At 69.6% G+C, this 24409-nt stretch overlaps 3 protein-coding genes across 5 annotated transcripts in view; 2 read left to right on the forward strand and 1 right to left on the reverse strand.

The window, feature by feature from the left end:
* Positions 1 to 21214, forward strand: part of CORO7 (coronin 7) — a 40173-nt gene extending 18959 nt beyond the window's left edge. For both annotated transcript variants that reach the window (XM_075165913.1, XM_075165914.1), the window contains 19 exons: positions 15828 to 15882; positions 16401 to 16458; positions 16716 to 16861; positions 17758 to 17853; positions 17940 to 18062; positions 18174 to 18306; positions 18400 to 18575; positions 18653 to 18761; positions 18862 to 18948; positions 19063 to 19205; positions 19291 to 19395; positions 19536 to 19621; positions 19704 to 19845; positions 19961 to 20050; positions 20150 to 20266; positions 20345 to 20480; positions 20602 to 20693; positions 20787 to 20873; positions 20962 to 21214. In XM_075165913.1, coding sequence (XP_075022014.1) covers positions 15828 to 15882; positions 16401 to 16458; positions 16716 to 16861; positions 17758 to 17853; positions 17940 to 18062; positions 18174 to 18306; positions 18400 to 18575; positions 18653 to 18761; positions 18862 to 18948; positions 19063 to 19205; positions 19291 to 19395; positions 19536 to 19621; positions 19704 to 19845; positions 19961 to 20050; positions 20150 to 20266; positions 20345 to 20480; positions 20602 to 20693; positions 20787 to 20873; positions 20962 to 20967 — 1987 coding nt within the window. In that variant the 3' untranslated portion in view covers positions 20968 to 21214. The remainder of the gene's footprint in view (positions 1 to 15827; positions 15883 to 16400; positions 16459 to 16715; positions 16862 to 17757; positions 17854 to 17939; positions 18063 to 18173; positions 18307 to 18399; positions 18576 to 18652; positions 18762 to 18861; positions 18949 to 19062; positions 19206 to 19290; positions 19396 to 19535; positions 19622 to 19703; positions 19846 to 19960; positions 20051 to 20149; positions 20267 to 20344; positions 20481 to 20601; positions 20694 to 20786; positions 20874 to 20961) is intronic.
* Positions 5486 to 13369, reverse strand: VASN (vasorin). The gene is made up of 2 exons (XM_075165916.1): positions 13230 to 13369; positions 5486 to 8186 (listed from the first exon to the last, which is right to left on the reverse strand). The coding sequence occupies exon 2, from the start codon at positions 8174 to 8176 to the stop codon at positions 6155 to 6157; it is 2022 nt and encodes a 673-aa protein (XP_075022017.1). The 5' UTR covers positions 8177 to 8186; positions 13230 to 13369; the 3' UTR covers positions 5486 to 6154.
* Positions 21215 to 21363: 149 nt separating the features above from the next.
* On the forward strand, positions 21364 to 24409 carry PAM16 (presequence translocase associated motor 16). 2 transcript variants are annotated; one of them, XM_075165919.1, is made up of 6 exons: positions 21364 to 21520; positions 22247 to 22331; positions 22771 to 22910; positions 23342 to 23407; positions 23614 to 23745; positions 24169 to 24409. In XM_075165919.1, exons 1-5 carry the CDS (start codon positions 21518 to 21520, stop codon positions 23698 to 23700), a joined length of 381 nt encoding a protein of 126 aa, XP_075022020.1. In that variant the 5' UTR covers positions 21364 to 21517; the 3' UTR covers positions 23701 to 23745; positions 24169 to 24409. The 2 variants fall into 2 exon arrangements, with proteins under 2 accessions (XP_075022020.1, XP_075022019.1); XM_075165918.1 differs by lacking the exon at positions 24169 to 24409 and having other exon boundaries at positions 23614 to 23771.

Raw genomic sequence — 24409 nt, forward strand, 5'->3', positions numbered from 1 at the left:
GTGAACACTCCCGAGGGAGGCTGGGGCACACAGCGTCCTGCAAGGGGACGCTTTGGGGTCACTTATTGCTGCCGGCAGAGAATCCAGCAGGAATTACCCCAAATCCCGCTGCTTCTCGCACCCCTTGCGCGTGGGCCTCCCCGCCGGCGCTGGGCCGGGGCGAGCCAGCCCGGCTAAATTGGATGCAGACGCCAGGCTGCGCTCAGCCCCCTTCGCGCAGGCTGGAGTTATTTTGGCTGCCGGGTTTATCGGCCGCCAGGAATGCAGCTGGCGGGCGCTGCCTGCACGTCACGCCGGGGCTCTGCCGGGTTGCGGCTGCGTGGCAGGGCGATACGGAGAGGGGCTGAGGGTGGTGGGGGCGAGCGGGGACCCCCCCCTGTGCCGGGGAGCCGCCAAAGAGCAGGAGGTGCTTTTTTTAGGCAGCCGCGCCGGGGCCGGCGGCGCTTCCAGCCCCAACCGCTCCCCGCCTGTAAATCTCGCGGAGATGACAAATGGCGGAGGGGGATTTGGGCTGGCTCCCGGCAGAGGTGCCGAGCGGGGGCTGCGCTCTCCCTCCGGCAGAGCCGTGCCGATCGGGGGCTGGCGGGGTGCGATGCTTGGGAGCCCCGGAGCTGTGGCTAGGGCGGAGGGGAAGGTTTGGGGGTCACCGGGTCCCCCCCAGAGGCAGTGCTCAAACAGGGGAGCTGCAGGCTCGGTGCGGGGGGGGGGGTGCTGGGTGCTGCTGCTCCAGGCACGGCGATTCAGCACCCCAGGGATGGCGGAGCGGCCGTGGGGCTGGGGTGCCCTTTGTAGATCTCCAGCGTGGCCGTGGGTGCCCAGCGTGGGGCATGGAGGACCATCCGGCAGCGCGGTGGTGCCGGCCATGCCGTGAGCCGTGCGCGGGGAGCCGGGCGCAGCAGCAGCAGCTCATTGAGGCTCTTGGAGGAAGCAATCAGTGGGCGGGCAGGAAACTCATACCATTCATTACTGACGCCGGGCCGGCAGGAAGGAGAGCCCGCGTCCCCACCGCGTCCCCACCGCGTCCCCACCACGCCCTGCCGCAGGGACCCGTGCTCGCCAAGCCGGCACCACGCGTCCTGGGCACCCTGTGGCACCCCAAAGCGGGGCCATGGCGTGCCCCAAGGTGGGGGACACCCCCAGCGTGCCCACCCCAATGCCCACAGCTGCACCAAACAGGGTGGCTGCGCCCCTGCCCAGCATCCACGGGGGAAGAGGGCAGAGATTGGGGGGCACCGGCCCCATTCACCCCCACATCAGCAAGTGCGTTTTTGGGGTCCCCCATCCCAAATCCTGAGCAGATGAGATCTTTGCGATCACGTAAACCTCATTTTCAAACACCCCAGCTGTGCCGGGGCCGTGCTCAGGAGCTGACCCCCTCCGTGCCGATGCCCGGACCCCTGAGGGAGGTGGTGGCGGGAGGCGCGGGTGGCCCCGGCCCCTCTCCGCGCCGTGGTCCTCAACGTGCCGCCTTCGGGTACCCGCCGTTCCCTTCGACTTGCGTTTTCTCTTCCCCCCCAGTCCCCTTTAATTAGATCAAGGAGCGGCAGGGCAGGAGCCAGGAAGGGGCCTCAATAGGTTATTGTTGCCCTAAATTGTAACCAGCACCGGCGGGGTTGGGTTACCGGCTCCGAGTCGGGGTCAGCGACCAGACCCCGCTGCCGCGCGCCCGGCGGCCGGCACAGCACTGCCCGGGGACGGTGCCATCACCGCGCCGGGGCCGGGGAGAACAGCAGCTCCCTTGTGTCGCCGCATTTTTTGGTGTCCCGAAAATGTCCCCAGGGAGGCCGGGGGTGCCCGCTGGCCAAGCAGGGGAGCGGGACACCTCCTGCCCACGCCGCGGCCGGCTCGAGGCTGCGGCTGGGTTGGTAGGGCCGAGGTGACCGGGTCTGCAAAGGTCCCAGAGAGCCGTGTCCCCGTGGCGTGTGCGGGCGCTGGGCAGATCCCCACGGGGCAGGGCGACAGTGGGGGCTGAGAGATGGGGACGGCCGGGTCCCCACCGCCCTTCACAGTGCAAGGTCCACCAGAGCTGGGAGGTGCCGGAGCCGGGACCTGCCCGCGGCGGGGAGCCGGCACGGCAGGGTGTTTGTGGGGGGATTTGGGGCTGTTTGGCTCCCCCACCGCCGACCTTGGAGGGGCCTGGGCGGTTCCCCGGGGACGCTGCCCGGGGATGCTCAGCCCCCTGCCAAAGTCTGCGGCTGAGCCGGCTGGTGGGGGCCGGGCTTGCAGCCCCGGCATCTCCCGGCTCCAGCCCTCGTGTGCGCCAAGACACATGACCCCGTCAAGGCACGTGTCCCCCCCGGCACCCTGCCACCTCTCCCTGGTCCCCAGCTGTAATGGGCCCCTGATGGCCGGTCCTGCTCCCACCCCGCCCGGCCCCGGCGCCCTGTGCCGTGCTTTTCCCTGGGACTTAGCAGCCCTTGTGGGTCGTGCTGGGCGTTTCGGGGGTCTCTGACAACACCCACCCCAGTGGTCAGGTCTCGGTGGCAGAGCCCTGAGCAGCACAGGTCCATCCCTGTCCCCATCCCTGTCCCCATCCCTGTCCCCATCTCCAGCCCCGTCCCCCTGCAGACCCCCCTGCACTCGTCCCCCAACTCCCATGGGTGCCGGGGCTGGCGGCTGCTTGCCATCAGCAGGGAAGGGGCTTTTCCTGCCGCTGCTCCCGCTCGGCTGCCAACCTCAGACACGAGGAGGGTGCAGAGGCCACCCCATCAGGTGCCACCCCAGTGGGACCCGTCCCCATGGGGCGAGATGCCCCTGGGCAGCCGCACGAAGGGGTTAATGCCGGGGCGGCCGCCTGGCCCCGCCGCCTGCCCCGGTAATTACACCGTGTAAAAATAGCCCTGTGCCGCGCGGGGCCGCTCGGGCGGGAAGGCAGCGAGCGGCGGCAGCGCCGAAATCGCTCCCAGATGGGTCACGGCCTCAGCCCACCGCCGCCACCGCGGCCGACCGGCGCTCCCGGCCTCCCCAGCTTTCCAGGAAGCCGGTGGGATTTCTGCCTCTCCACAAGCTCTTCCTGGCAGCCGACGCTTTGCGGCAGCACGCGGGGCTGTGGGACGGGGAGCAGGGATGGGGACCCCCGGCACCCTGCACCGAGGCAGCACGTCCTCCCCCGGGGCTCTGCTCCAGCCGTGGGGACCTGGGGGACCCAGGGGACCAGGCTTTGGTTTCCACGGGGCCATGCCCAGGGCCAGGGATGTTTCTCTGGAGGCCAGAGACCTCCAGGCTTGCAGCCGTCGGGGTGCAGGCAGGACGCTGGGCCAGCGCCGGGGGCAGCAGGATTTGCCCCGGTGAAGCCGGTGGCTCCTCCCGTTGCGGCTCCCCGCCGAGCCCCTCCATCCTGCTGGTGGCTTCTGGCCGGGGCTTTCGGTTACCAGCCCCGCTGGATCGCATAGCGAGAGGGATTTGGTTTTTTGGGTTCATTTCAGGGGGTTTTGCAATCCTTCCCCGGCGCTGATTCAGCTCGGAGGAATTAGCAGCGCCGCACGATGTGCCGCTCGGAGCCGCTCCTGGCGCGCGCCGGGGCTGGCAGCGGCCAGGGGGACTTTTGCGCTCGGGTGCGGGAAGCCGCGGGGGCTCGGGGGCTGGGAGGGCACGTTCCAGGCACTGCCGAGCTCCTGCGGAGCCGCCTGGGTGCAGACGTGGGTGTAGGGGGTGGGCGACTGAGCCCCACAGGGCACCAAGCCCTGCCCTGGCCACAGCGTCCCCGCACCCCTGGTGCCGAGGCTGAGCCCCGCTGTCCCCTCATGCTGCTCCGGCCTCTTCCCACACCTCCCCGGCCCCTTCCCCACACCTCCCGGCTGGTGCCGAAAACCTTGGCTCGGGGTTTCCCGGCTGCGCTGCACCTGCCAAAGCCGAGCCCCGCTTTGCTCCTGCCGTGCCGGGGCAGCCGGTCTGGCATCTCCAACGCAGATGCGGTGGCTTTGGAGCTGCTGGAAGTCTCCCAGGAGCGACAGGACCTGCCAAGGAGTTGTGGGGGTCCCCGGCACCCAACCTGGCATTTGGGGGTCACCTGCAAACCTCCAGCTAATTACAAATCGCTTCGTTAGGGGAAGGGCACATCATGAAGCCGAGCAGCAGGAGGGAGAGCGCGGGGCCAGGAGGGAAGGGGCTTGAAGGCCCCTGCGAGGTCCCTGCTGCCGGTCCCTTGCAGCCCAGTGCCAGGGCCGGGGGGGCGAGGGGACACGCTGGGACCGACCCTGCGCCCGGCTGGGCTCAGGGGGCTGTGGCGGCGGCCGGCCAGAGGCACCCGGCGCGAGGCCACGGCTCCGCTGGGGACTTTTCTTCTCTCCTCCTCACGGGGCTGGAAAATATACAAAGCTCGCAGTGAAAATATTTACACAGCAGCAATTTTCGGAGGAATTTGGGATGTTAACTTGAAAAATCTGTGGGGAGAGGACCACAATGGGCCCTTTGAGCAGGCGAGCGTGGCCATCGCACCGACCCGCCCGCGCCGGCGAGGGGCCCCTCCTGCCGCTGCGCCGGCCCTAATGGGAGCCAGCCCTGCCGGAAGCCCACCTGGGAGCCGGGGGGGCCGCGCCAGACAGCCCCCGCCACCGCCCCACGCCCCTAATTGCATCCAGAGCCGCTCCCTCCTGCCATCGGCCCCCGGCGAGCGGGACCGGGGCGCTTGCGGGGTCAGGGCCGTATCCTGCGGCAGAGCCGTGCCTCCTGAAGAGCCGCCGGCCCCGGTGCGGCCGGCAGCTCGCGCGGCACGGCAGTGACCCTCGGCTCTGCTGGCGGCAGCCGCGGCGCTTCAGCCCGCTTTTGCTCGTTCTCTCCAAATCAAACATACCTCGGCGGGCAGGGCCCCAACCTGGAAAATTCCAGCCCGAAAGATAAAGGATTGGAAAACGATTAAAACCAGAGGGTTGGAGCAGAAACCACTTGGCAAGGGGAACCTGCCGAGCGCCGGCTCCCAGCCCACGAAACCGGCTGTTCCCGGGGCCGGGCGTGGGGGCTCACCGCGGGGGCCCCGAGCCTTGGCTCTGGCTGCAGCCCCCGGTTTGGGGGGGGACCGAGCAGGCTGACACTTGTCACAGGCGCTTTGGGGGTCCCAGTGCCGCCGGGGGTGACGTCAGGAGGTTACGGAGGCTGGGCTGGGCTGTTTGTCCCGCAGCCGGCCCCGGAGCCATCTGGCAGGCGGGGAGGGATGAAGTAAGGCTGGATGATGCGCAGGGCAGGGGCCGATTTGAAACCCGTGGCCTCTGTTTTGGGAACACCTCCCCAGCGCCCGCGGTGGGGGGCAGCGCCGTGGGGGTGAAGCCTCCCCAGCACCGCCGCCCAGAGTCGGGAAAACTCCCCCCTCCGTCGCCCTGACTCATGTGGGCGCTCGCCAACACGCCAACAACAACGGGAGGACGCGGCCGACCTTCCCGCTCCTCTGCAGGGGACAGGGCAGCCTGCCCGCGCCGCTGCCCGCACCCCTGCCCGCAAGCCGGGGCGAGACAGGCAGCACCTGCAAAAGCGCTCGGGGCTGCGCAGGGGGTTTCGTTGTTGTTATTTTAATTTTTTTTTTTTTTTTTTTTTTACAAAAAGACACCCTTCTGGTCTGCCTTACAAAAGAGATGTACACAAACCTGTACTAGCAAAAAAAAAAAAAAGAGTTTTCCCAGAAGAAATGGGAAATAACCGTGTATAAATATTCTCTCCGAGTTCTTAAAGCTTCAATTCCCGGTTTGCCTGCTCGGCGCTTCCTTTGGCCCAGGGGTCCCGAGGGTCCCAGCACCTCGGCCGGGCCTTATTGCTCACATCAGCTTCCAGGGAGTTGAGAGTCATGGGCCGTGCTCTGCTAAAGGACCCTTGTTACCAGCACGTGGACATCCCTTAGCCGAGTCAGCGGCAGCTTTCTTTTTAGCAGTAGCTAAAAAAAGCCCACCCAAACCCCAAATTAAAAACCCAAACTCCCTCTCTTTCGCTACCCACGTTCTACGTAGAGTCACAGAAATCAAGGCACTGAGCGGTAAAATTAGTGTCTCCTCCCGAAGCGTGGCTGCCTCTCGGAAATTGCACGTTATGAGTTTGGGGTTTTTCTGCCTTAATTCAGTTAACTCCTCGCCGTTCCTCGCCCCGGAGGGACACGGCCAGGTGCCGCTGCTGGAGCTCAACCCTCCTCTGTCCGGGGCTCCCCTCACCCGGCAGCCCCATCCCGTCTGGCTCAGAAATAGGAGGGTTTGAGCCCCGGGGTGTTGTTGTTGCTGGGGTAGTGCGACTGCATGAGCGGGACCTCGCACTCGGAGCCGCCGGAAAGCATCGCCGCCTCCGGCACCTTGCGGCCGTGGCTGCTCAAATCCCCGTTTTCCAGGCAGGCTTTCACCCCTTCCAGCTCCAGCGGGCTGGCGTCCACCCCGGCGCCGGCATGCGCCTTCGCCCGGCGGTGCCGGCGGTAGTACGTGCCAGCGGTCACCACCACCACCAGCAGCAGCACGGCGGCCAGCGCGGGGACGATCATCAGGGTCAGGTTGCTGTCCTTGCTCTGGGTGACGGGCGAGTGCTGCTGGTGGCTCACGGGCAAGGTCTGCGCCTCGGCGCAGTGCTCCTCCTTGGAGACCTTCTCCCCCAGGGGCCCGATGCAGACGCGGTAGGTGCAGTTGGGCTTCAGCGCCCGCACCGTGTACTCGGAGAGCGAAGCTGGCAAACGCAGCATCACCGGCCGCTTGTCCGGCCCGGAGAGATTTCGGTAGCTCAAGCGGATGCCCTTCAGCTGCGCTTTGGACTGGACGTAGTTCTGCAAGTCCACTTTGAGGGAGGTGCTGCTGACCTGCGCGATGCTGATCCGCCGGCCGGGCGGCGGGGCCTGCGTGGCCGGGGACGGCGTCGTCCCCCTCACCTCCACCTGGCAGTACGCCCCGGCAAAACCCTCCGGGCACAGGCACTCCAGGTGGTTTTGGGCACCCAGGTGGCAGGTGCCACCGTTCAGACACGTGCGAGGGGGACAGATGGGTGGTGGGGGGCTGCTGGGGGCCGGGGGGCCGCTGAAGGGCACCGGCGTGGAGCTGCCCTGGGGGGCCCTGGCCCCCGGGGTGGGAGCGGCAGTGCTGGGCTGCGGCGCCGGGCGGCTGCTGGTGGGGAGCGGCGCGGGCGGCGGCAGCGTGGTGGTGCGCGGGGTGGTGGAGGTGGTGGTGGTGGTGGTGGTGGTGGGGCAGCCGAAGTCGGCGTACTGCAGGTGGTGGAGGAGCTTGCCGGAGTTTTTGGGGGGGAAGTGGCAGCGCGTCTCCTCGGGCCGCCGGAGGACCACGCTGCTGGCGTTCACCCACTGCACCAGCCAGCTCATCTGGCAGATGCAGTTGAAGGGGTTGCCGGCGGCCGTCACGGCCCGCAGCCTGGGGAAGAAGCCGGAGAAATCCCGAGGGATGGTGTTGATGTTGAGGTTGCTGATGTCCAGCTCCTGGAGGTTGTGAAGGTTGTGGAAGTCCTCCGCCGGCAGCTGGGAGATGCGGGCGTTGCCAGCCAGGCTGAGCTTGGTGAGGCTCCCCAGCCGCCGCAGCACCGCCGGGACACGCTCCAGCAGGTTGTCAGAGACGTCCAGCTCGTGGAGGTTGTTCTGGGCCTGGAAGAGCTCCTCGTTTAAGCTCGTCAGGCCCAGCCCCGCAATCTTCAGGGACTCGATGTTGACGGCGTGGAAGGCCCCTGGCGCAATGGCGGGGATCTTGTTCCAGCTGATGTCCAGCAGCAGGAGGTTGGGCAGGTCAAGGGGGGGCACGGCCCAGAGCTGGTTGTTCTGCAGCTTCAGCTCCAGCAGGTTCTCCAGCGTGTCGAAGGCAGCAGCATGGATGTGCTGGATCCTGTTCCTCTGCAGGTAGAGCCGCTCCAGCAGCCGCAGCCCGTGGAAGGTCTCGTTGGTGATCTCCTGCAGCTGGTTGGAGGACAGGTCCAAGTTGACGAGCTCCGTCAGGGGCTGGAAGATGTTTTTCTGGATGCTGGTGATCTTGTTTTGCGAGAGGTCCAGGAGCTGGAGGGCGGGCAGGCCCGCAAAGCTGTCCTCGCTGAGCATCGTGATGCCGTTCTCAAAGACGTAGAGGGAGAGGGTGTTGGGGGGCAGCCCCCGGGGCACGGTGTGGCCCCGTCTGGCCGCACACAGGATGGTCTTGGGGTCTTGGCACTGGCAGCCTGCGGGACATGCCCCAGCCAGCTCCCGGGGGGCCAAGAGAAGCAGCGTGCAAAGGATCAGCTGGTTCATGGTGTCAGCTCTGCGGGGGAGAGAAACCCAGCCAAGGTTAGGGGCCAGGCCCTGCCGGGGGGGTCCCCAGGCTGGCAGGGCTGTGGGGTGCCTCAGACCCCCCGCTGCTACCCCTGCACCGCTGCTGGGGTGCGAGAGCCATCTCCCCGTGCCCTGCCCGGGACCCTCCGGCCCCAAAGGGACCACGGAGGAAGCGGGAAAGTCCCCGCCGGGCTCCTGCCTCCTCTGTGCTGCTCCGGCCTGGGATAGAGCCGGCGAGAGCGAAGCGGCACGTGGGCTGCCCACCCCAGCCCCACGCTCCGCCCCTCCCCGGACCCCCAGGATTTAGGGCCATGGGACCTTTGCGCACCCCAGGCTCTACCATGAGACACGTCCCACCTGAGCCTCTTGGTACCAGCTGTGGTGGGTCACCGAGACCCCCGGTACGCGGCAGGGCAAGGGCCCCTACCTCCCCGGCTGCTCTCAGCAGGGTGCAAATCAAACATGGGGGATGTGGAGCAGAGGCACCGCTGGGCTTGGGAGCCAGGGGAAGGGTGGGAGCCTGGCCGGCTTTCCCGGCGCACCGAGCACCGCTTAACCCTTTGTTTGTGCCGCCATCCCAGCAGCTGCACCCACGGGGTCTGCTCCTGCCCGTATCGCCAGCGGTAGCAATCCCCTCAGGGACGGGGGCACCCAGAGGTGGCCCCCACTGTGGAGTGGCCTGGGCGCAGGCTGTGGGGCCAAAGGAGCTGGGTGCTCCCCTGCCCCACATGTCCCTCCTGTGCCCTTCAGAGCCAGCTGCAACCCCACAGAGTCCCGGGGCTCGTACACATCCCTGAGCCGGCTCCTGTCCCCTGGGGGCCGCGGGTCACCTTGCTGTTCCCCTTCCTGCTGGCACCCCGGGGACCCAGCACAGCACCCTGGCCTGCGACCTCGTCCCTCGGGGACGGGGACTGGGATGGAGGGGAGGATGCTCTTGGGGTGAGCGAGGCTGTAACTACCCCTGCTCCAGACCCCGCGGGTGCCCCGGCCGATGTCCTTGCTTCGGAGGCAGCTGGCTCCTCTCTCAACCCCGTCTTTCAGCCCTTTTAATGACACTCCTAATTAGCACGGGTGAGGGGGCAGCGGGAGCTGGGGCCGGGCCAGGCACCCCATGTCTCATGCCACCCCATCTCAGGGGCACGTGGGGGTGGCAGAGGGGGGGTCCTCGGGCAGGGAAGAGGCAAACCCCACCAGTCCTGCCACCAGCACCCTGCCCTGCCAGCCCCTTCCCCACCCCGGGCCATCACCACCTCCTCCCCTGCTCCGAGCCGTTCAGAGCTCCAGGCAAACCCCCCCTGCAGCTCGCAAGGGGCCCCCGCCGTGTGCAGGGGGCTGCCGGGTCGCGCGGCAGCACGTGCCGCCTGCCCCGGCCGTCCCTCCGCCGTGGGGGGCCCTGTCCGGTGCAGGGACACCACATCCTGCACTGGCGGCTGTGGGAGGGACTGGATTCGTGCTGTGTCCCCACCGGTGCGTCCCCGGCCAGCGCAGCCCCCCGTACCGCAGAGGCACCGGCGCTCGCCCACAGCCGGTCGGGGTTAACGCGGTGGCTGGCTCCGTCCTCGCCTCTTCCCCGGCTGGGCCCCCCCCAGGGTGGGGTGCACCCGAGGGTGGGGTGCGCCCGCGCCGCTGGGCAGGGTCACCGCAGCTGCCTGAGTCACTTGGCCTGACTGGCCCTGCCCCGCCGTGACCCGTGCCGTCAGCCCCCTGACGCCGGGGAGGAACTGGGCCACGTCCAGGGGGTCACCGTCACCGAGTCCCCTCCCCGGCACCCCCGGCTCAGCCCCCAGCCCCCTCGCTGATGCTGCTGCCAGGTCCCACCGCACCCCCACATCACAGCCAAGCCGTCGGTGCCTGGCACGAGGACTGAGCAGAGCCGAAAAAGCATCATGGAGCCCTTGTGACCTAAGGGGGCTGGGGGCACACCCAACACCCCTCAGCGCCGTGCCAGCCCTCGAGGTGGCTCCGGCAGCCTGAGGGTGCTGGCTGGCGAGCAAAGGGTGCCGGACATGCCCGCGGTGCCACCACCGTGCCAGGCCGGCCGGGTGGGCAGCGCCGGAGCCTGGCCAGGCCTGCGGGAGGCTGGCGAGGCCGGGGCTGGTTTTGCAATGCCAGGGTCGGGTTTCGCTGACGTGTCCCGTGCTGCAACCAGCTGCTGACTCCAAGTCTCTTTCGTCCCTTTAATTACGCTGGCATTTCCTCCCCTCCCCGCCTGCCAGGCTCCCCGCTCCGGGCAGGTTCGGCCGGCCTGGCCGCGGCCACGGCCGCGCATCCCCGCCTCGCCACGAGCGCCGGGCAGGCCGGCACGGTTGCTCCACCCGCACGCCTCCACCACCTCTCCCTCGGCATCACCCCGCTCCGCCGGCACACGCCGGCATCCCGCCCGCACGCCCTGATGCTCTTTCAAGGCAGGGAGAGGTTAACCCGGCCCAGGCTCGCTGGGGTGCTCACCCCTCCGAAATGGGGGGCAGGGGAACAGCCTCCCCAGGTCCTGGGGGGTCCCCAAGGGTGGAAAGGGGGCCCCGGTTCTGCTGGAGGTGTTAGGACCGCCCTGCCAGCGGCCTGCTGCTGCCTTGGCTGGGCTCCCCCGCGCCTGCACCGCAGATATTTGCCGAATTATTCATATTTTCCGGCTGCGGGGAGGATCTGGGCTCGGATTCCCCCAGTCCCGGCTCAGCCTTTCCCTGCCAGCCTGCTGGGGTGGGAGCGCCGTGTCCCCCCTCCCTGCCTGCAGCCCCCCCGGGGCCGGGCCAGCCCGCTGCCTGCCCAGGGCAAGGGACTCGGCAGGGGACGCCCCGCTTCGCACCCGCCACGTGTTTTAAGGACGAGGCCGATGCCCTCCCTGCACCACAGGGTGACACCTGCGCAGGAGGGGCCGGAGGAGCCCTCCTGGGGGTCCCTGCCCTTCCCCACCGCTCGGGGACGCAGCCGCTGTCCCCGGGGAACCCAGCACGGCCGGGATGTCTCTTCCCGCACCGGCAAGCGAGGCCCCGCGACCGAACAAAGCCACTGTTGTTGCCGGCAAGCAGCCAAGCCGGTGGGCTGCCTCCTCGGCCGGTGGGCACCGGCGCAGGCAGGACAGGGGCCCTGCACAAAGCCGGGCCCTGGGCTCTGTCCCCGTCACTGCAGGGAGGGACACGGTGCCTTCGCCAGGCGGGACGCAGGCGCTGCTCCCCTCCCTTACGCCCCCCCCAAAACAAGCCCATGTCAGCACGTGCCCCCTCCCGAGACCCAGCCGGGGCGGGGATGCAGGATTAAGCCCTTAATCCTCCTCCCCTTCAACCCACCCTGCGCCGCCGCAGCTCCCACCTCCTCCCGGGCTCCCCTCCCTATTTAATTAAAGTTTCCGCAGCAGCCCCGGAGGAATGCAGGCCTGGTTATTGCATTCCCCGGGGCGCTCGCCGGCCCCTCGGTCCCGCTCCTGCCCCTTTGACCCGGCCGCGCTCCCCGGCTCAGGTGCCGGCAAGGAGAAAAACCAGCAGAGCCGCTTTACCGGCAGCCAAACCGCCTCCGGAGGAGCCCGAACGCCGGCGGAGTTGGGAGGAGGCCGGCGATGCTGCCACGCGCGGCCCCAGCAGCACGGGCAGATTCCTACGGCGTGACTGGGGCGGCCGTGGCTGTCCCCGAGCGCTTCCTCCTGCCGCGTCCCGCCGGCAGAGCCAGCCGGGCAGGCAGCGCTTGCGTCAGGGCCACCCGGCGAGGCCACCCGGCCTTGGCGTGGTGCGGGGAAAAATAGTAATTAGTGTCATCCTTGACAGCGGCACTGCCCAGCGCCGTGTGGGCAGCGGCACGGCCCCGGCTGGGTCAGGCCAGTCCGTCCGCCCCGGTTCCAGCAGGATGAGACCTGCCGGCGTGGGGCACGTCGGCAGAGTGGGTGTGTGGGGGGGAACATGAGTGGGGTTTTTTGGTTAGGAAGAGGGGTCTTGAAACTGGAGCATCTCCGCTGGGATGCGCTGGCTCTCATGGCAGCTGCCGGCCCGGGAGGGAGCCAGGCGTGGGAAGGGACACTTACCCACGGTGGCCCAAAGTCACACCCAGAGAGGGTGACGGGGGCCGGCATCCCCCCAACACACGCCGGGTGACGATGAAGCACGCAGGAAGCTGGCAGCAGGAGAGGCGGTGGGGCATCCCCGCCGGCCGGCGGCCAGGCTGGCCGGTGGCCCTGCTGGCACGCGTCCCTCTGCGCCAGCCGGGGGGGAAACCCTCGTTGGCACTGCCCGGGGACCCCGCTCGGCCCCACAGTGGGTCAGCAACCCGGGACGCTGGCCCCCGAGGACAGGCAGGGCCAGGGCAGCCAAACCCCACCCCGGCCGAGCCCTCCGCTGAGGAGGGTGGTGGTGGACACCGCTGCCAGCAGCTCCCACCTCTGCCTGACCCCAAAGGGCGAGCCCTGCTGCCACGTCTGCCGGGACAGGGCGAGCATGGGATCAGCCCAGGATCGTGCCGGTCCCGTGAGGGTCCTGGAGCCCTTCTGCTGGCAGGGTGGGTCGCAGCCACCCCACCACAGCTGGAGGGAGCCGGACCCCACGTTAGCCCCGGCCACATCTCTCCCCTTCCCCGTGACGGGAGCAGCACCAGGCCGAGGTCCCCAGGCCGGACCCTGGCGCATCCCATGGCAGGATAGGCGCAGGCAGGGACAGGGGACCTGGGGCCCTGCCTGCACCCTCATCTCTGCCCGGCCGAGGCCCCGCCACCAGCCCAGCCGGGGACGGCCGGGTGCCCCCTGGCTCAGGCCAGGCCTCGGGGGGAGCAGGGCACACCGGTCCCCAGCCGAGGCCTGGAGCGAGGTGCTGGCCCCGGGTGCCCTGCCTGCAGCCGAGGCCTGGGTGACACCCTGTCACCCGGGGAGAGCAGCCGGCCCTGGGTGCCCCGTGGCCCAGCCGAGGCCCACCGGGACCCCTCGGCCCCGCCACCCCTCTCAGCCCCCGAGTGCCCAGCAGAGCCTCCTCCCGCCCGTGGGCCGCCGCCCCACGAGCACCCGGCCCCGTGGCGAGGGGAGGGCCGGCGCAGCGGCGCCCGAGGACGCGGGACTCACCGGGCGGGCCGGGCCGGGGCGGTCAGTCCATGGCGGCGGCAGCCGGCGGCCGGGCGGGCGCTCCCCTCTCTGGCGGCGTCGGGCGCGGGGGGCGGCTTTAAAACCGCGGGGGGCGGAGCCTGCCCTCCCGCCGCTTTCCCATTGGCTGTAGGGGACAGGGGAGGAGGGGTGGGGCACGGCTCCCTCGAAGGCTCCGCCCCCTGCGCACCTGGGGCCCGACAGAAGGCGGGACCCCCGGGACCCCCGGGACCCCCCGGGGACTCCACGGGACCCCCGGCAGCTCCAGAACCCCCAGAGTCACAGGGACCCCTGGGACCCCCGGCAGCTCCAGGACCCCCAGAGAAACGGATCCCCGGGACCCCCGGCAGCTCCAGAACCCCCAGAGTCTCAGGAACCCCCGGGACCTCCGGCAGCTCCCAGGACCCCCAGAGAAACAGGGATCCCCGGGACCCCCAGCAGCTCCAGGACCCCCAGAGTCACAGGGACCCCCGGGACCCCCGGCAGCTCCAGGACCCCCAGAGTCTCAGGGACCCCCGGGATCCCCGGCAGCTCCAGAACCCCCAGAGTCACAGGGACCCCCGGGATCCCCAGGACCCCCGGCAGCTCCAGGACTCCCGGAGAAATGGACCTCGGGGACCCCCGGCAGCTCCAGGGCCCCGAGAGAAATAGGGACCCGGGGAACCCCCAGCAGCTCCAGAACCCCCAGAGTAACAAGGACTCACGGGACCCCCAGCAGCTCCAGGACACCCAGAGAAACAGGGACCCCCAGGACCCCCAGCAGCTCCAGAACCCCCAGAGTCACAGGGACCCCCGGCAGCTCCAGGACCCCCAGAGTCACAGGGACCCCCGGGACCCCCGGCAGCTCCAAGACCCCCAGAACCCCCCAGGGCCCCCCAGGGTCCCCCAGCATCCCTAGGGCTGGGGTACCTGGTATCCCAGCATCCCTGGTGCGCGTACACGTAGGTATAGGGGTAGGTATAGGTGCAGGTATAGGTATCTCCCTCATATCCCCAGCATCCACGGGACCCCTGGCATCCTTGGCACCTCCAGCACCCCCAGGCCCCTGGCACCCCCAGTAGCACCAGGAGCTAGGTGTCCTTGGCACCCCCAGGGACCCCCATATCGAGCGTACCCAGGGTCACTGGGGACTCTGGCACCCATGGGCCCCAGCGCGCTGGTATCCCGGTGCGCCCGTGCCCCTGCCATCCGCAGAGTCCCTGCCACCATTTGCTGGGGGACAGGGGGGTAGTGGGTGGCCCTCGTGGGGCTGCCCCTGTGCCTTGGTGACGACAGGGCTGTGCCGAGTGCCGCAGGACAACGCTCCCTGTTTGGCACGGGCCAGGCTGGGACAACCAGGCACCAGGGTGCCCTTGTCCCAACCCTGGGCGCTGGTGGTGGCGGCACTGGTGGTGATGGTGACTGCAGCCGGGCAGGGGACCCCGGTGCCTGCCGCAGCCGCCCCGGCGATGTTTGCCTACGTTGTGCCAACAGTCCCTGGGCAGGACTGTGCCGTACCGGCCACAGACATCCCTTGTGCCGCCCAGCCACCCTGTGACGACCCGCGGGGTGTCCCTGCCATGGGGTGTCCCTGCCATGGGGAGCTGCCGGGGCTGGGGCGGGAGCACGGCACAGCCTTTGTTTTGCCGTATTTCCTCAAAGTCGTTTGGTGTAAAACACCGGCACAGCAGGGCACGGCAGGGCATGGTAGGGCACGGCACGGCACGGCACGGCACAGCAGGGCTCCCTGTCCTCGGCACAGCCACAGAAACGTCAACCCGAAGGTAACAGACTGTCCCTGTGCTCCCCTCGGGGCTGCCTGTGGAGCTCCCTCCTCCGCGCCTGCCGAGGGAAGGCAGAGAGGGGGCTCAGTGCTCCTGGTCACCACCGTCCCCTCCAGCCACCGAGTACTGCCCCGGTCGCGGTCCCCTCTGGCCGCTGAGCATCCCCTTGGTCATCGTCCCCTCCAGCCACCGAGTACTGCCCCGGTCGCGGTCCCCTCTGGCCAGCGAGCACCCCCGGCCGCAGGCTGGGACAGGGTGCAGGACAAGGAGCAGGGACACGCTCCAGCTGGCACAGCCCGGGCCACAGGGCGCTCCCGGGGCTGGCTGGCACGGCAGGTGCCGGGTGAGGCGGGCGGCGTGCCGGGGTGTGCCACGCGCCCGCCCCAAACTGGCCGAGCCAGCCCGGCCAGCCCCGGGGCTCCCCAGCGGGTGCCGGTGGCTTCCCCGAGCGGGGCTGGGTGCCATCACTGGGTGCAGGGCACAGGGTGCAGGGCTGGGAGGGGGATGCCCCGCAGCTGGGTATGGCTTCGCAGCAGGCACCATGCAGCTGGCGGTGCCATCCCGCTGCAAACCCGTCACCCCGGGGTGGGACAGTGAGGTGGGGAGCTGTAAGTCAGGGGAGCAGCCCGGCACACCGAGGGGACCCCCCGGCACCGGCGCTGCCCTCCTGCCGTAGGCAGGGCCTGATCCTGCCCCTGCTTCCCCAGGATGGGCTTTGGGGTGTGCGCCCGTGGGAAAGGTGCAGGATCCGGCCCTGTGGCCGTCAGGGTGCTGCGCCGATGGGTGCCCCCGGCTCAGCACCCTCCTTCCCTTGCAGGGCGGCCATCCCACTGTATGACGCCGACACGGGGCTGCTGGTGTTGGCGGGGAAGGTGAGGTCCCACGGCAGCGGGGTGCATGTGGGTGCAGCAAGGTGCAGCAGGGTGCATGTGGGTGCAGCAGGGTGTAGGAAGATGCATGTGGGTGCAGTGGGATACAGGAGGATGCAGAACGGTGCAGCAGGGTGCAGGGGGTGCATGTGGGTGCAGCAGGGTACAGGTGGGTGCAGCTGGTGCAGCTGGGTGCAGGGGGGTGCATGTGGGTACAGTGGGGTGCAGCGGGGCGTAGGAGGATGCAGGGGGGTGCGGCAGGGTGCAGGGGATGCAGTGAGGTGCATGTGGGTGCAGTGGGGTACAGCGGAGTGTAGGAGGATGCAGGGGGGTGCGGCAAGGTGCAGGCGTTGCAGTGAGGTGCGTGTGGGTGCAGTGGGGTACAAGAGGACGCAGAATGGTGCAGGGAGGTGTAGCGAGGCGCAGCGGAGCGCATGTGGGTGCAATGGAGCGCAGGAGGGTGCAGCAGGGTGCGGTGGGGTGCTCCCACTCATGCCCTGTCCCCTCCGCCTCTCTTCCAGGGAGAAAACCTCCTGTACTGCTTCGAGGTGGCACCTGCGCAGCCGGCGCTCACCCAGGGTAAGCAGGATACGTTCTGCGCCAGGCTGCCGGCAGCCCCGGGGGCCTGGCCCCTGCCTGCGCTGCCTGCCCCCTGCCCGTGCTGCCTGCCCCACGCCCGTGCTGCCTGCCCCACGCCTGCCCTGCCTGCCCCCTGCCCACACTGCCTAACCCCTGCCCGCTCTGCCTGCCCCACGCCTGCCCTGCCTGCCCCCTGCCCATGCTGCCTGCCCCCCGCCCACGCTGCCTGCCCCACGCCTGCCCTGCCCGTCCCGCAGTGACCCAGTGCCGGGCGGAGGGCAGCACGCGGGGCCTGGCCGCAGTGCCGCGCCTGGCCCTGGACGTCATGGCCTGCGAGGTGCTCCGCGTCCTGCAGCTCACCGACACCGCCCTCGTCCCCGTCAGCTACCTGGTGCCACGCAAGGTAAGGGGGGGGGCGCGGGTGGCACTGTGTCACGGGTGCCTGGTGCCATCTCATGGGTGCCACCACAACGGCACTGGGTGACAAAGGGCACCTGGGTGCAGGGGGACCCCGGTCCCCAGCCCGGGGGGAGCAGGAGAGGAGGGAAACCTGGGTGCTGGAGGCTGAAACCTGGGTGCTGATGGTGGGTAATGGAGCAGGAGAGGGGGTGCTGGAGGCTGAAATCTGGGTGCTGGGTGCTGATGGTGGGTGATGGAGGCTGCGTATACTGGGTGCTGGAATTGGGAAGCTGGGTGCTGATGGTGGGTAGTGGAGACTGGAAGGTGGGTGCTGGGTTCTGGGTGCTGAGATCTGGGTGCTATGTGCTGATGGTGGGTAATGGAGGCTGGGTCTGCTGGGTGCTGGATTTGGGAAGCTGGGTGCTGCGTGCAAGATGCTGGGTGCTGGAGAGTGGATCCTGAAAGCTGGGTGCACCTGCCGGGTACTATTTTGCAATGGGTGCTGGGTGCCAAGTCCTGAATGCTGGGTGCTTAGAGCGGCTTAAAGCGTTTGAAATTCAGGTGCTGGGTAGCAGAGTCCGGGTGCTGGAGGCAGGATGCTGGGTGCCAGATCCTGAATGCTGAGTGCTTAAAGCTGGAGGCTGGGTGCTGAAACATGGGTGCTGGGGCTGGGTGCTGTTTCGGAGCTGGCTGCATTCAGGGGTGCGTGAGGCAGCCCAACGCTGGGCAGCGTCTGACACCTACAGGCTTCAGCGTGCAGCTTGCGGGGATGGGGCTCCGCAGCTGGAGGGGCTGGGGTGCCCAGGGGTGCCCGGGGGTGCCTGGGGGTGCCAGCTGGCAGCAGGAGGAGGGCTGCGGGGTTTTGGGGACACCCACCCTTCCCCGTCCTCTTTCCTGCAGTCCGTCCAGGACTTCCACGAGGATCTGTTCCCCGACTGCGCCGGGATGCTGCCGGCCACCAGTGCCCAGGCCTGGTGGGCAGGGGACAGCCAGCAGGTCAGTGTCACCCGGGGGGGTGTCCCCGCCAGTGGCATCGCCCAGGGCTGCTACCACCCCCTGCCCACTGCTCTGCCCACCGGCAGGTGAGGAGGGTGAGCCTGCACCCCGCACGGAGATCCACAGAGACCTTCAGCTCCCCCGTCATCGCCAGCACCCAGCTGCAAGCAGCCGACGCCAGCTCCACCGATGCCGACGCTGACCAGAGCGTGAGCACGGGGCGCCGGGGAGCGCGCCGGGGGTGCCAAGGGATCAGGGGGTCTGGGAAGGGGAGGGCTGGGATGCCGGTCCTCGCTGCCCACCCACTCTTTCTCCCGTAGGAGGCCAGCGGCTACTCCTCGCCGTCCTCACTGGCCTCGCCGAGCAGCGCCACCACCTCCCTCTCGGCCAGCACCGGCCCCTCCAGCGGCTTCGCCAGCAGCCCCAGCCAGAAGTCGCTGCAAAACATTTTGGGTGAGCGGGCGGCGGGGCGGGCTCGGTGTCCCCCAGCTGGGGCTATGCTGTTGGGGGGACTTGGGGCGCTCACCCGTCCCCCACCCGCGCCAGGGCCCAGCTCCCGCTTCCGGCACGCGCAGGGCAGGGTGCTGCACCGCGACACCCACCTCACCAACCTGCGGGGGCTCAGCCTCACCACGCCGGGCGAGTGCGACGGCTTCTGCGCCAACCACCAGCGCGTCGCCCTCCCCCTGCTCTCCGCTGGCGGCCAGATCGCCGTCCTCGAGGTACCCCCGGCACAGCGCGGCGGCCGGCACAGCGCTGGTGGGCACAGCGCGGGTGACCCCCTGGCTCTCTCCCCCAGCTCTCCAAGCCGGGCCGTCTCCCCGACGCGGCCGCGCCCACCATCCAGAACGGCGCGGCGGTGGCCGACCTCTCCTGGGACCCCTTCGACCCGCGGCGCCTTGCTGTCGGTACGCACGCTGTCCCCAGGGGAGCGCGCCGGGCTATTCCCCGGCACCGGGCACACCAGATCACTGGCTTAACCGCTACCCATCCGTTTCGGTGCCGCAGCGGGTGAAGACGCCAAGATCCGGCTGTGGCGCATCCCCGAGGGAGGGCTGCGGGAGACACTGCGGGAGCCCGAAGCTGTCCTCCGAGGTGAGGGGCGTGCAGGGAGGCACACCAAGCACCCCACGTTGGGGACAAGCCAGCCCGACGGTGTCCCCACCCCAGCACAGGCAGGGACAGCCACACACCACTCACCCTTACCAGGTCACACGGAGAAGATCTACTCCATCCGCTTCCACCCCATGGCATCCGATCTCCTGGTCTCCTCCTCCTACGACATGACGGTGCGGATCTGGGAGCTGAGCACCGGGCGGGAAGCCTTGTGCCTGCGGGGACACACCGATCAGGTAAGGGATGACACACTTGGGGACACCCCAGGGGCGCGTTTGGCTAGGCAGGGCACACGGAGGGGACACCCCATCTGTTTCACAGATCTTCAGCCTGGCCTGGAGCCCTGATGGGAAGAAGCTGGCGACGGTGAGCAAAGACAGCCGGCTACGGCTCTACGAGCCCCGGCGCAGCCCTCAGCCTCAACAGGTACGATCATGGCGGCAGGGACCTGATGGAGAGCTGGGGGTGCAGACGGGTGCCCACGGCGGCGGGAACTCCCCCCCGTGGGCACCCGCCCGCACCCCCAGCTCTCTCCGAGCAGGCAGGGTGACCTTCACCCCACACAGGAGGGTCCGGGTCCCGAGGGGGGCCGTGGAGCGCGCCTGGTTTGGGTTTGCGGTGGCGACTACCTCCTGGTGTCCGGTTTCGATAGGTAAAGAGGGGGACACACGCTGGGGGCAGGGGTCCCCAAGGGACATTGTGTCCCATCCCCACTATTGTCACTGTCCCCGCAGCCGCAGCGAGAGGAGGATCCTCCTGTACCGGGCGCAGGCTCTGCCCGAGGGACCCTTGGCCGTCCTTGGCCTCGACGTGGCCCCTTCCACCCTCCTGCCCTTCTATGATGAGGATACTGGCGTTGTCTTCCTCACCGGCAAGGTGAGAGCTTACACCCCCAAAAAACTCAGGGGGCTACCTGCCTACAGCACCCTAACAGTGCAGAGGGGACCCTCCATGCGCCCCCCTGCCAGCCCCCACCTTGCTCCATCCCCAGGGTGACACCAGAGTTTTCCTCTATGAGGTGACGCCCGAGCCCCCCTATTTCCTCGAGTGCAACAGCTTCACCTCCAACGAACCCCACAAGGTAAAAGGGGGGCCTGCCGGGGCTGTGCTGCCTGTCCCTCACCCCCTGCCTGCGCTGCCAGACCCGCAGCAGGCCCCGCTCACGCCTCCGCCCCATCAGGGCTTCGTCTTCCTGCCCAAAACGGCGTGCGAGGTGCGGGAGGTGGAGTTCGCCCGGGCGCTGCGCCTCGGGCAGAGCACCCTCGAGCCGGTGGCTTTCCACGTGCTACGCGTCAAGGTAAGCGGCGAGGACCCGGCTGTGTTTGGGGTGGCGTAGGAGGTGGGGAACCCCCCTCAGCGCCCCTTGCCCCCGCAGAAGGAGTATTTCCAGGACGATATCTACCCGCCGACCCGCGTCTGGTGGGAGCCGGCCCTCGGCGGCAGCGCCTGGCTGGCGGGAGAGGACGGGCAGCAGCGCTGCGCCAGCCTGCGGCCAGCCGACATGACACCAGGTGGGTGTGGAGGGGCAGGGCGAGGACCCCAGGCCCATGGGGACAGGTGTGGGTGTGGGTGTGTGTCTGGGTCAGCCGTGGGGTGAAGCCCCCCTGCCCCATGGCGCTGCCGCTCCCCCAGTGAGCGAGGCCCCGAAAGAGGCTCCGGCGCGGAAGTTCGTCCCTGCGTCCGTGTACCTGGAGGAGAAGTCTGACGAGCAGAAGAAGGAGGAGGTGGGTGCTGGGGCACCCTGGGACCACCCTGCTGCGGGGTCCGGGCTGGGGGCGATGTCCCGGGCCCCACGGCTCTGCTCTGCCTCCCTGCAGCTCCTGAGTGCCATGGTAGCCCGGCTGGGCAACCGGGACGACCCGCTGCCCCAGGACTCCTTCGAGGGGGTGGACGAGGACGAGTGGGTAGGTGCGGGGGGGGGACACACACTCACGACCCCCCGGGGCCGGTCCCACCCAGCCGCGCCCCTCACCCCCACCCGGCCTCCCGCAGGACTAGGCCGGACCCCGGCACCCCGAGGACCACGCCGGGGACCCCCGCACCCGCCCGGGCCCGGCAGGGAGGAGGAGGAGGAGGAGGAGGAGGAGGAGGAGGAGGAGGAGAAGGAGGAAGCGCGGCGGGGCCCGGCCCGGCTGAGGGGAGGCGCGGCAGGGCCGAGGGCCGCGCCCCGCACCGGGCCAGGCAGCGGCGTTGGACCCCATGCCCACCGCGGGCAGGCCCCGCTACTAAAGCCGCTGCACCAGCACCCGTCTCCTGCCGTGATTCCGGGCCGGGGAGGGGACACCGGGCACCGGAGGGGGGGGGACACGGCACCACCACCGGAGGAAGGCCGCGGCCTGGGCCTCGCCCGCCCTCTGCGCATGCGCAGCGCAGCCCCGCCAGCCAACGGCGGGACCTCCGTGGCGGCGCGGCCGCCAGGGGGCGCTGTGCCCGGAGGAGGAGGGGGGGGTGGGGGGCGCTCCGTCCTGCGCTGCGTCCGCCTTGGTGGCCGCTGCGACCTTCGCTCTCTGACCCCGTGACCGCCGGGGGCGGAAGCGGCGGCGGGGACATGGTGAGAGGGAACGGGGGAGGCGGGGGGACAGGGCCCGGGGGAGGGGGGACAGGGCCCGGGGAGGCGGAGGAGCGGGCTGGGTAGCGCCCGGGGAGCGGGACAGGGCCCGGGGAGGCGGAGGACCGGGCTGGGTAGCGCCCGGGGAGCGGGACAGGGCCCGGGGAGGCGGAGGAGCGGGCTGGGTAGGGCCCGGGGAGCGGGACAGGGCCCGGGGAGGCGGAGGACCGGGCTGGGTAGCGCCCGGGGAGCGGGACAGGGCCCGGGGAGGCGGAGGACCGGGCTGGGTAGCGCCCGGGGAGCGGGACAGGGCCCGGGGAGGCGGAGGACCGGGCTGGGTAGGGCCCGGGGAGCGGGACAGGGCCCGGGGAGGCGGAGGACCGGGCTGGGTAGCGCCCGGGGAGCGGGACAGGGCCCGGGGAGGCGGAGGACCGGGCTGGGTAGGGCCCGGGGACGGAGGGACAGGGCCCGGGGAGGCGGAGGATGATGCCGAGTAGGGCCCGGGTGGACGACAGGGCCCGGGGAGGTGCGGGGAAGCTGGCTGTGGGGGGACAGGGCCTGGGGAGAGGGGACAGGGCCGGGCTGGGCAGGGCCCCGGCGTGACAGGAGCCAGGGAGGGGCAGGGCAGGGCCCCGGGGGGCTGGGCAGGGCTCGGGGAGAGGTGACGGGGCAAAGGGTCCGGCTGGGGACAGGGCGCGGGGCGGCTGTGACAGCAGGGTGTCCCCGCAGGCCAAGTACCTGGCGCAGATCATCCTGGTGGGGGCCCAGGTGGTCGGACGGGCCTTCATGCGGGCGCTGCGCCAGGAGTTCGCAGGTACGAGCCGAGCTGCCGCCCCCGGCGTGGGGCGTCGCTCCCCGTGCAGAGCATGCCCACGGCGCTGGGCACCACATGGCACCCCCACCCCTGCCCGGGGCACGGCCGCACCCCCCTTCCCCTTCCCCAGGGCACCCCGCTGCTCCCTGTCCCCCGGAGGGGACGCTTGCCCGGCTTGCCGCAGGGTGACAGTCAGCACCCGCATCCTGGTGACGGCCTAATGGCGTTTCAGCCCGGTTCCTGCCACCTCCCCAGCACCAGGGACCTCATCCGGGTGCCTCCCGCGGGCTGGAGGCAGCGTGAGGAGGGCAGAGGGGTCAGGCTGGGATCTGAGCACCCCAGAGCCCGTGGGTTTTGCTGCCCGGCTCCTGCCCAAGGCCTGGGGATCCCCGGGGGGGCAATGTTTGGGGGGACTCACGTCGTCGGTGTCTCCGGGCAGCGAGCCGAGCGGCAGCAGATGCGCGAGGACGCTCGGAGAGGCCCCAGTCCGCCGCCGCTTCCAGGATCATCGGCATCAGCCTCCAGGAAGCTCAGCAGATCCTCAATGTCTCGAACCTCAACGCGGAGGAGATCCAGAAGGTAGAGGCTCCCTCGGAGCTGGGCAGAGATGGTGCTGGCAGGGCCCTGACCTCCCCGCGGCTTCTGCCTGGCATGGGGGTGACGACTGGTCCCCAGAGGGTGTGTGGGTGCTGTCCTGTGCCCAGTTAATCCCAGTTTGACGTTTCCCTGCCCCAGCTGGAGGAGTGTGCTGGCAGCTCGTGGGTATTAGCAGCCTGCCCGGCTCGGCCGCTGCCTTTGCCCAGCGGTGCTGCTCGGGGAAGGGGACGTGGGCTCCCTGGAGGTGCCTGACTGGGAGCGTGGGGACCCGCCAGCAGGTGGGGCAGAGCCAGCTGTGTCCCCAGGATCACACTCGTCACCTCCAGCACCGCCACAGGGAGCGGGGGGCTGCCGGGGTTTGGGGCCGGGGAGGGCAGCGGAGATGAATGTGACGGGGAACTTCTCTTCGGCAGAACTACGACCACTTGTTCAAGGTGAACGACAAGTCGGTGGGAGGCTCCTTCTACCTGCAGTCCAAGGTGAGCCAAGGGAGGAGAGGAGGGGGCTGCGCTGGCCCCCGCCCAGCCCTCGGCACCTTCCCCTGTCTGTGACTGGGGAGGGAGCAGGGCCCGAGCGTCACCGCGGAGGAGGCAGGGAGGGGAGGGGGCAGCCCCGTCCCTCCGTGTCACCCCGTCCCTCCGTGTCACCCCGTCCCTCCGTGTCACCCCGTCCCCGTGTCCCGCAGGTGGTGAGAGCCAAGGAGAGGCTGGACGAGGAGCTCCGCATCCAGGCCAAGGACGAGAAGGAGAAAGGGTGGAAAGCCGAGACGTGACTCCTGCCGCCCCCGCGCCCCGTGTCCCTCACCCTTAACTTATAGGTAGCCAATAAATACCACGTTCTCCAGCGCCTGGCCTGCCTGCGCTGCGCCCCGGGGAGGGAGCGGGGACTCGCCCGCCGCTGCCCTGGGGGGGATCGGCCCCTGCGAGGGGCCGGCAGGGCTGGCTTCTGCCCTGGGGAGGAGGAGGAGGGAGGCGGCTGGGGAAGAAGGGGTGTCTCCGGGGCACCGAGGGCTGCCAGGGCTCAAATGGCACCCGGGGAGGCAGCGGGAGCTATTTTCGAGGTGGGTTCGGATGCTCTTGGCCTGAGCACGCGGATACCTCTGGCTCCGTACCACGGGAACGCCGGGAGCGCCATTACCTTTCTCCCACCGCGGGTGGGCAGCCGGGACGGCTGCTGGGGCGAGGCGGGGGGCCGCGGGGGGGACACACTGAGCTGTCCCCACCCGTGGCTCATCCCGCAGACCCTGGCTGGGCTTTGCCGGCACCGAGGGAGCGTGGGGACCCGCCGGGGGGTCAGGCAGAGCCAGCCGTTCCCCCGAGATCGCACCCGTCACCTCCAGCACCCCCCCGGCCCCAGCTTTGTCCCCACCTCGGGCTCGTCGTGGCCCTCGCCACCATCGCGGACTGAAACAGGAACTTACTTCAACTTCACTTTATTGTTTTCTTAATAAACTTCCTCTCCCCTGGAGGAATATAGTGTTA

Source organism: Calonectris borealis, chromosome 16 (assembly GCF_964195595.1).
Source record: "Calonectris borealis chromosome 16, bCalBor7.hap1.2, whole genome shotgun sequence".
Taxonomy (NCBI): domain Eukaryota; kingdom Metazoa; phylum Chordata; class Aves; order Procellariiformes; family Procellariidae; genus Calonectris; species Calonectris borealis.

What these genes read in the sequence shown, in the direction of transcription:
- VASN (XM_075165916.1), bottom strand. Translation starts at nt 8,176, where the DNA reads ATGAACCAGCTGATCCTTTGCACGCTGCTTCTCTTGGCCCCCCGGGAG.
- PAM16 (XM_075165919.1), top strand. An exon ending in ACGCGGAGGAGATCCAGAAG is followed by an intron (nt 22,911 to 23,341) that starts GTAGAGGCTCCC and finishes TCTCTTCGGCAG; the next exon opens with AACTACGACCACTTGTTCAA. An exon ending in CCTTCTACCTGCAGTCCAAG is followed by an intron (nt 23,408 to 23,613) that starts GTGAGCCAAGGG and finishes CGTGTCCCGCAG; the next exon opens with GTGGTGAGAGCCAAGGAGAG.